Below are 10,690 nucleotides of genomic sequence, written 5' to 3'. Positions count from 1 at the left end.
CTAAAAAAAAAAAAAACATGGTATAAAAAAGTTGATAGCGGTGAAACTATTTTTAACGAAGATAGGATTAACAGAGACAGCAGTAAAGATAGTCTAAAGAAGCATCTATAATTTGCAACGCTTAAAATGAATATTGTTCCTGCAGTAAAAATTAAAGAAGAGTACCGGCTGGTAACAGAACGATAGGAAAAGGTAATCAACATGCTTAAATCTAATGTGATGGGTAAGAAGGATGCCGAGGAAAACTTAGGATGAGTGCCTGCACGCAAAATATATCAGGAAATGGTTGGATCTTCAGAAAAGATTCCATAAAAGATCTCACAATATAGAAGGCAGTAGAGTAGCGTACAATATAGGTAAGGAGCAATAGGTTTAGCGACCCATAACCTCTGCAACCCTTAAGTTTTTTGCAACGTACCCTAATTAAGCAACTCTTGGCGTTAAAGCATTTGCTTAACGCTCACACAACCCTTAGCTGCCAGAGGAGAGAGGGCCACTATAGTTTTGAAGAACCTTGCTCATTACTGCTTCCTCAGTCAAGCAAAACCCTGAATGACCATTATCGACCAAGCTTAACAGGCTTAAGTGTCTTCTAAACATTATTATTATACGTATATTGCAAAAAACTGTAATTATCTGTTATTATTAATGTACACAGATGCCATATGGGACAAACACTCTCCTTGAATCGTGGCTCATTCTACTAATAACTCTCAAAATTACAAATAAAAATTACAACACTTAAAACAACACTTTTCTTACAACGTTTAATGGTTAAGAAACTTTGATTTACTATATGGTTCTTAAATTGTCTTCAAATAATATATTATTGTTGTTTCGGAAAATTGACCGGCTAGGGGGGCGGTATCATTACAGGCGCCAGATAGCCGGAGCTAGCAGAGAATATCGCCCTAAACCGCGCTAAACAAAATATACCCTTAAGGGCGCCTCTGGAGAGATCGCTCAATCCGGAGAGGAGGGAGGGTTCGTTAGTCAATTACCCTGGGCGACAGGAAGCAAAATAAGATCCCTTCGTGTGCTATACTCGTACAAAAGAATAACTTTATTTAATAGAACAAACAACTTAAAATAATAGAAAATTTGTATAAACCAGAGAGATGTAAACTGAAAAGGTATACAACAAATTAATCATTTAAATAATAGATAAGTGAGAAAACTGTATAGGAAATCGTAATAATAATAATAAGATAGAGGTTCGTAACTTACGGTAACGATACGTTAATCGAAGCACTGGACAGGCCAGAGTGCCACACGGAATAACCCTGTTTTTTTAAAAATGTTAGCGGTAAACAAGACGCCCGTCTGGCAGTCCAAGGGTCACCATCTATTACCATTTTTTGGTTACAAACATTTCACAAACTGGGGAACATAATGCTATGTATTCGGACTCATTGCTGGAAAAGGCTATCTGGTTTTATTTTCTTGAACACCAAACCACCATATTCATGGAAGAAGTATACCGATACCGATTTTCTCTCAGAGTCATTTGTCCAATCCCCATCACTAAAACCAACTAATCAATTGGCCTGCAATGTTCAATACTACAATAAATTTTTCAACCACTTTCTCTATCAAACCTTATTGATTTAGAGTTATAGAATTTATTCTGGAATTCTTTACACTTCAATTCCTAAGATTTTAATTACTTTAAGACTTTAATTAATATGTTATTAATAGATTCAAGTTTTCTACTATCATGACATCATCAACATTGACAGTGCAAATCATTTCTCATCACTGTTGACCTTAATGTACAAACAATGGTCGCTTTTGCACCTAATAAAACCTAAACTGATAGTAAAATCATTAAAGTTGGTTCACCAACACTGGAACCAAACCGAGCTTTATTTAGCTTGCATACATATTTACCCTTTTCATCCTCACTAACAAACAGCACAGACACTTCCATAAAAATCTAAAAAATACATGCATTTCACCATTAGAAATGCAAGTTTTACAACCATTTGCATGGTATCAGTGAAAGATCCAACAGCTACAGGAAAGTGGGTTCTTAATTCAGTAAATCACAATAGGCTAAATTTTGAACCTTAATGATTTTTGATATGCATAAATATGGTTACCCTCTTCATGGGCCCTGATGAAGGTGTGACTTGAGGCTTGCAGAGGCCCATGCCTGAAGTCGTCATCAATGTCCAGCACATTGGCCAGCAGACTTTTTGATGATCGCTCCTTCAGTTCAAGCGTATGCAGCTGCATTGATTTACGCGAATTGTCGCCGTTATCTGAGTGACCTGGCCTGCTCATTCTCAGGATGCACGGTAACCAATGCAAGAATAATGATTTCACCTGAAAAGTTAAGACTTACTCATTAGTGTGAATTTGTTTTTGGAACATTGTGTGAATATTTATTTTATTTTTTTTCATATTTTTCCCCCTTCACTCTTCTTAAAAGGTAGATTATTGTGCATTTTTAGCCTTTTGAGATTCACTGGATATTTACGTTTTGAAGTTTCCTAAGTAAGAGGAAGTGATAAATTGGAGGCAAGCTCCGTTTGGGCACAAAAAGTATCTTAATCGCCAGAGTACTCTTAAAAACAAGGTGGCATGCACTACATGCGGTATCAAAGCAGTCGATGTTTTCAACTAGGAACTTTTCGCTCATTCAGCTTTTCGGCAGTCCCAGTCCCCAAATATAGAGGACTTGAAATTGTCGGCTCGCAAATAGGTTCAAGCTTTACAAATTCAGTCTTTTTTTGTTTGTTTTTTTTGTCAATGCTTTCGGCCTAGAGACCTAATCTTCATGGCCTTTACGATTAGTTAATATTTGCACATTGATTTTGATTACATAACAGTTAATTGTAGATTGTTCATTGAAATGGGAAAATGTTTAAGTACTGTTTTAAATTATGCAATTAAAAACAATGAGCAATTATTAATTAATCAGTAAAATCACTAAAAATATCTAGTCTTTCAGGTCGAAGGCTTGGCTAAATTAAATAAAAAATAAGACTGAAATTGGTACTAACTTTTCTTCCTTGAATGAATGAATGTGAATCAAAATGATGACTAGCACTCTTTTATAAATAATAGCTATAAATATCTTTTTGCAGATTGATATTCTAATAATGCCGGGAAGCTGTTGGGAAAATTTTAGCAACCCCTCTTTTTTTTTTTTTATTGATTTAAGGCGCGTCAACATCTAAGGTTATTGGCGCCCGGAGCTTTTTTCAATCCCTCTTGAAGACAGAATTGGGATCTACATATGGAACGCCCATCCAAACATTAAATGGAAAGAATTTTTCCGCATAATAGCTCGGCGAAAAAAGATGAGAAAATTTTCTCTCTAAGGAACTGATTTTACCAAGCGACATTTGGGGTGGTTTGCTTCCGAAAAATTATAGGTCACGAATTTCTAAGCAAACACCAATAACACCAGTAGCAACTGCCAAAGTGAAGAATAAATGACACAACAGTACCTCTCTCTTTGGAAGTTATAGCCATTGGCAAAACTATCTGGGTTCTCGTCAAACAAGTACTGAGTTTCCGATGTAAGAAAAACAATATTTACAGCATTAATAGGCGGTTAACCAGACCAATTTTTTTCGTGTTTGGACGTCGCTTTTGTTACACAACCTACCATTAAATATAAGATAAAATGCGCTACTTACGCAAGGTGACATTTCGTGCGTATCCGCATTTCTATGATGATAATTTAATATAATTATAGTAGAGACCACAGACGAGGCGACCATGAACATGATGCAGTTGAAGTAGGTTCCTGCAAGATAGTAAGAATACCAAAATAATTGTGTCTGTTAGAACAATTAATAATTGGAAAATTGAACATTATAGTTACTAATAATATTAAAACATGCCATGCTTATTTTTAGTATTTCAGTAACAAATGAATCCATTTAAAAAAAAAAAAATATTTCAACATGAATAATAAGGCTAAAATTTCTAATAATCTGAGCAAAAATAGTATCAACTTTATTGCATATAGATATTTAATACTTTATTGTATTTATTTCTAGTGTAATGAAGATAAATTTGGAAAGACAAGCTTAGAATATAACATTCCACTTTGACTTCTTTATATAAGTATATATAAAAGTAAAGTAAAGTAAAGTAATCGCCTATTTTTTCGCAGGTCTCGCCTCTAACCACTCGGCTACCGTGGCGCCTTATAAGTATATATATATACTTATATATATATACTTATATATATATACTTATATATATACATACAGGGTGTCCCAAGCTATATGGATAACGACTTTTTCTCGGAAACTAAGATAGCTAGAAAAAAATTATGAAATCAAATGAAATCCGGTGAACGAGGTGGCCACTGAATCGGCCCCCGTCAAAATATATCACCATCAGACATGTAAAGAGATATTTCGATAGGAAATATGATGGGCTTGTTATATCGCAAGGGGAGCGATTCAGTGGCCACCTCTCTCACTGGATTTCATTTGATGGACTATTTCCTTTGGGTATCCCTGAAAAACAAGGTGATTATTCATAACTTTTTTCTTTCTTTCCTTATTTCTGCTTACCTAAAAGCATTTCTAAATCTAGGTGCATCAGAATCAAGCCGGGATGGCATCTGTAGATGAACTAAAGCAGAGAATAATAGATGCCTGTAACTCGGTTAAATTAGAATCTATTTCTTTGGCAGTAAGGGCAATTGGCAGGAAAGAGCATGTCTATGCATCTCTAATGGTGGAGGCCATTTCGAGCATGATCTGTAATATTAATGAGGAGTAAAATTTATGATAAAATAGTACTTTTCTTCTTATTCAATCAAAAAACCGTTATAATATTATCATTTTGACATTTCTTATAAGAATCATGTTTTCATTCATAACTTCTAAAATATCGCTCACAGAAAAAAACCGTTCAAGTAAATTTTTCTTTAAAAAAATAGAGGAATCCATTTCTGAAATAAAAACAGCACCTTCCCATTTGAAAAAATGAAGTTGGTGCCTGTATCTCGCTTCTGGAAGCACCGAACAAAATTTGCAAAGTAAATTTGGATTTCTAACAAAAAACTAAGGGAACACGTATTTTTTAGTTTTTTTCTAGCTACCTTAGTTTCCGAGAAAAAGTCGTTATCCATATAGCTTGGGACACCCTGTATATATATATAGGTATAGACTGCAAGTGTTAAATTGATAGTTTACATATATATATATCATTGTAAACTATCAATTTAACACTTGCAGTCTATACCTTACCAAGCTAAATGTTTTGTTTATTTGTATATTAATTCTACAAATTTTTCCCAATGTTCTAAATATGGATTTATTTTAAAGAGTACTAATTTTGCTGCTATACTTTGGTTTTTGGTTAAATAACTGGAAAATATATTTTAAATGCGTCTTGCAGTGTTGTAGCGTGGAATGGCTTTAATAGTAAGTTATACTAGATTCGCTCAGATATTTAACTTGTAATTTCTAATACGATAATTATATTAATAAAGTAATAATAATAACAACAACAACAATAATAATAAAAATAACAATAGTAATAATAACTCAACAGTACCTATAATATTAATTACGCTAAAATATTTCAAAATAATTTACCAAATGTAACAAAAATGTAAGTAATTTGTAGAGTACCAATATAAATGTGCAATAACATTTAATACTTCAGCTTATTTAATGAAATTTGAACATTATACAATTGAAAATTTACTTGTGAGAAATGGATGTATCCAAATGTACACAATTAGGATCGTTCTGACTTTAAAGATATTCACATCTTGTAGCTGATATGGCAGCGATGATTCTTTAAGAAACTTTTCTGACCATAATATGAGTTATTTAGAATTGAAATAGCGAGAATTCGGACAAAATAAAAAAAAACAACTCGGTTTTTACTCTAACATTTCGACAAATTTATTGTCTTCCTCAGGTGTGAGTTGGTTGAATTACTGAAAAAACTGTAAAGACAGAGTTGTTTTTAATTTGACCGAATCCTCGCTATTTCAATCCTAAATATTAATAGTTCACGGTTTCTAAAATATAAAACAAATTCATGATATGATTACTATGATCACTATTCTTTGTTTTACGAAAATTAGTATTGTGTCTTCATGCACATTTTTATACTTAGGTTTTCACAAACTGGTCACTAACTACTATTTTAAGCATCTTCATTTATATTTCTTTTCAGTTGATTTAATGGAGAATGGAAGAAATGTCGCGATTTAATCAAAATAAGAGTCATTTTTTTAATAGCGAACCGTCCGTTCAGCTGGTAATTGTAGAAAAATGTTAATCCACCAATTTAATTATTAAATGTGTACGTAAAAAAAAGTATTTTTTTTTAAACTTTAGAATTTTTTTTCCCACTATTTTTGTACAAATAGAAACGTTTAATTTCATAATTTATTTTAATTTTTCATTTTTATATTATGTATTTTTGAAAAATTCAATTAAGTTTGTATGATTCTTAATTAGTGCAACTCTGCAGATGGACTATGTCCATGCACTTTGTTTGTTTAAGGTTTGTCTTTTAATTAAGTAAATTTTATACATTTAATTAATAAACAATTTGTTATTATTATAGCGAATCTATGGAATGTTGAAAGCAACAAAATTATAAGATATTAAAAGATATCAAGGGGCTGCACTTTCCTTGCTCAAGTTTCTCTTTTTATTTCCGTTACGTACATAATTTCACGAAAAGGTAGCAGTAATAATATTTGGAATTAGGTCTCTAGTCTGGGATGCTTGTATAGGCTGATATGGAAGGCATCCTGCATTGTATGCATCACCTTTAATAGTAAATAGTAAATAGTAGTGGCTGTTCTGAGAGTCGCTATTCCACTGCGGCCCTAGGTGCTTTTGGCTAGAAACTTACGACTAGCATGCTATATGCATGTCTTCAGAGGGCTCGTCTTGCATTCCATCTCAATTTGCGAGGCAATGCTGAAGCCGGAGAACATGTCGTAAAGACGATAGAGATAAAACCCTGGACCTCGTAAAAAGGGAGGGTGCATCCTTCTAGACATCAGGGGGATGGTACGATATACCTTTTTAGCTGCAATGCTTTGGTGAAAAGGATTCGCTTCTACTATCAATAAATAATAAATAAGCATTAATATAAATTTCAGTTATTAATATAATGCAATTGATTAATTTTGAAAACTGAGCGATAAGCTTGTAGAGTTGTAAGTTACATGCTTTGCATGACAATTTAGGGTAGGCCAATGCAAAATTTTATCTAAACTTGGCAAGAAAAAGTCGTAAGAATGTCACTAGGTTTTTTTTTTATTATGATTTAAGGCGCGTCAACAACTGAGGTTGTCCGGAGCTTTTTTCGGTGCACTTCCGGCCTCCCGGACAGTGTTCTCTCGTTCAGACAACACTGTCCATCACCTCTAGAGAAAATCTAAAGGCCAGCAGCTGAATTCAAACCCGGGACCTCCGCGTGGGTCACACTAGATTTTTAGTTTGTAATGACAATGTCCTATATATATAAGTATATACATAAATGTATTCTAATGTTCATTAAAGAGGTTCTGGGAGAGGTGGTTGTCGACCTACCATTTAAAAAGCTATTTTTGCTTTAGTTCAGGCCTCCGTACCCAAAAAATATGTAAGTTAGTAAAAATTCGTCGGCCGATATTTTGTCTATTACTCGATTAAATTACTGGAGTACTGCAATTAAAAGGAGGAAGTCGTGTGAGTGATTTGTACATACTTATTTAACGCGTTTCAATATCTCAAGACATTAGGGAGCCTTATCAGTGCACTGCCCGACGACACCAGACAGTATTCTCTCGTCACCGGCAACACTGTCTATCTTCAGACACTGTTGTCGTACAGAAACTCCTAGAAAAACGCAAATCCATGAGGTATTTCTGCTTGGGTTTATGCTCTGATCAATCGCATTTTGATTCCAGTACAGTACCACTGTAACAATTTCTTTTCTATCAAAATTTGAATCTCAAAAGAGATATTATGGTCAGCTCGTTTACCATATTTTGTGTGCTTGATAGCACTTTTTTAAATTGTATAAACCTATTTCCGTACATGAAAACAAAATTCGTAAAACAATTAAACTAAAAAACCAAATTAACATCTGGTAACTGCCAAACCTCACAAATAAACTAATTCATTTTATCTGAATTATTACACATTTTAAAACTAAATAACAAACACATAACAACCAAATAATAATAAATTACATAAATATATATATATATAAATGTTTATATAATTATAATTCAGAAGTAAATAATAATAATAATAATAATAATAATAATAATAATAATAATAATAATAATAAGGAAAGGGATTAGCTATGCGGTTAGCGTATTGGATTCCCACGCGGAGGTCCCGGGTTCGAATCCGGCTGCTGACCCTTAGATTTTCTCTTCCCAGGAGCTTCTTACAGATCACTGTCCGGTGATGGACAGTGTTGTCTGTAACGAGAGATCACTGTCCGGTGATGGACAGTGTTGTCTGTAACGAGAGAACACTGTCCGGAGGCAGGCAGTGCACTGAAAAAAGCTCCGGGCGCCAATAATCTTAGATGTTGACGCGCCTTAAATTATTCAAAAAAATAACAATAATAGTAGTAGTATAAGGGAAAAAATAATTGAGGTGGGAGAAACCCCACCACCAAAAATAGTCTCTCCCGAAAGGGAAAAACCAGCCTTACACCATCCCATCCACTAGGGGGCGGAACAAAGGTGAGGAAGTGTCGAGTTCAGAGGCATACGCTGCTCGATTCCTTAGCCGGAAAAGTGAATTGGACACCGCCACTATAGAAAACTACAATGGCCCACTAACAATACACGAATTAGAAAATGCTTTTATGAAAACGAAGGATACCTCGTCAAGCCTGGATAGGATCCCATATGCCATGTTGAAAGACTTTAATTCATTCACTAAGGGACAGCTTCTTTGGCTGTACAACTGCATATAGGAAACAGGCCAGTATCCAGTCAGTTGGCGGGAATCAATCGTTATACCGATCCCCAAGGAGGGGAAAGACCCCCGCTACCCCTCAAGTTACAGACCCATCTCGTTGACCTCCTGCTTGAGTAAAGTCCTCGAGGCAATGATTAATAACAGTTTAGTACACTTATTAGAACCCAGAGGGCTTTACTGCCAGTATCAAGCATAATTCTGCGAATATAGATCTAATTTGGATCAAGCGAGTCGCCTTGAGATATATCTTCAAAATACCTTCATGAGAAAAGAACATGTTTTGGCCGTGTGAAAATGGCAGCATCAGTGGGATTACGTGAATGAAAAATTGAAAGATATTGAACCACGGGTGCAACGTTCAACAGCTGAGGATTTCCCGCGGCGAGAATTACGAGGTTGAGGCTTGGGACACACTCGAGTGACCCATGGGCATCTTCTCATAGGGGCTAGAAGGCTCAGGTGCTCATGGTGTAATGAAAGACTGACTGTGTTTAATGTTAAGCTACATCATCATAACTGTTGACATAACTGTCAAACTCCAAAATTTTACAATACCCTGAAGAAGGTAATCAATTGACATAAACGTTGGTATGAAGAAAGAAATTAGTTTGTGAATTTATTGGCCGCACCTCAATATTCCCCGATTCCCCGTTATCAATAATAATAATAACAATAATAATAATAATAATAATAGGGCGCTAATGGCCATAGACGTCGATGCGCCGGCAAAAAAAAAAAAAAAATAATAATAATAATAATAACTATAATAATAATAATAATAATAACTATAATAATAATAATAATAATAATAACTATAATAATAATAATAACTATAATAATAAAACATCTACAAATTTACAAGCATTAATAGAATTTAAACAATGAATTTTCACAGAGTATGTGAAAATATTTTGGCCTACAAAATTATTCTATTTTTCCCTCAAACTAATTCTCAAATAAATAGTATTGATAATAATAATAATAATAATAATAATAATAATAATAATAATAATAATAATAACATTAATAAAAATATGTGTACTTTATTTTATTGTATTTACTTTTTTTACTACGTATGATAAGATATACATAAATAACATAGAAATGTTTACACTAGATTATTACATGAAACACCTGAAATAGAATCTAACGATTTTGTTTTCTGAAGTGTTTCACTACATTTAAATGAATAATTAATAAAAAATAAAAGAAATATAACTGCATGCATTTATCATTTACATTTTTTTTTTAATTAAGTTAAATAAAATTTTAAAATAATTAGGGAGTCAACAATTGTTTTAAAAGAAAGTAATGCAAATTAAAAATTAATTGTAATAAAAAAATAATCGGAAGCTGGAAGAAGTTTAATGGGAGCCAAATGAGGTAAGGGGAATTTCATGCTTCCCCATTTTTTAATTTTTATGCAGTTCATGCTTAGATAAATCTTTTTGATACTTTATTAAGATTCTTGAATACAATTTTGTATTTATTTGATAATTTTTATTTAACTTTCTCATATTTCTGTAGCAGGGTAGTATTTTTTCTTTCCATTTTATTTTTTGAATTTCACGTTTTCACCGAAAAATGGATCTTCATAATTAGTTTTGAGGTTCCCCAAAATTTTCTAAACCAAATCAGCCCACCGGAATGGACTAGTTTATTGAGTAAATCAACAACCTGTATCTAAATGGTAGTGGCTGGGCACCACTTTCAATTGAATTACGTTTTCGATCGGAAACAAATCCCACGTCACAACA

General features: G+C 33.4%; 1 protein-coding gene across 16 annotated transcripts in view; it reads right to left on the bottom strand.

The window, feature by feature from the left end:
- Positions 1-10,690, bottom strand: part of LOC141459277 (neuronal acetylcholine receptor subunit alpha-7-like) — a 377,452-nt gene that overhangs the window by 30,319 nt on the left and 336,443 nt on the right. For all 16 annotated transcript variants that reach the window (XM_074138142.1, XM_074138146.1, XM_074138148.1 and 13 more), the window contains 2 exons: positions 3,651-3,760; positions 2,103-2,328 (listed from right to left, as the gene is read on the bottom strand). In XM_074138142.1, the coding sequence (XP_073994243.1) occupies positions 2,103-2,328; positions 3,651-3,760 (336 nt within the window). The remainder of the gene's footprint in view (positions 1-2,102; positions 2,329-3,650; positions 3,761-10,690) is intronic.

Source organism: Rhodnius prolixus, unplaced genomic scaffold (assembly GCF_049639745.1).
Source record: "Rhodnius prolixus isolate KJV_2025 unplaced genomic scaffold, Rpr scaffold_11, whole genome shotgun sequence".
Classification (NCBI taxonomy): domain Eukaryota; kingdom Metazoa; phylum Arthropoda; class Insecta; order Hemiptera; family Reduviidae; genus Rhodnius; species Rhodnius prolixus.
Note: the sequence above shows the minus strand (reverse complement) of the source record. Positions and strands in the feature narration are given on the sequence as shown.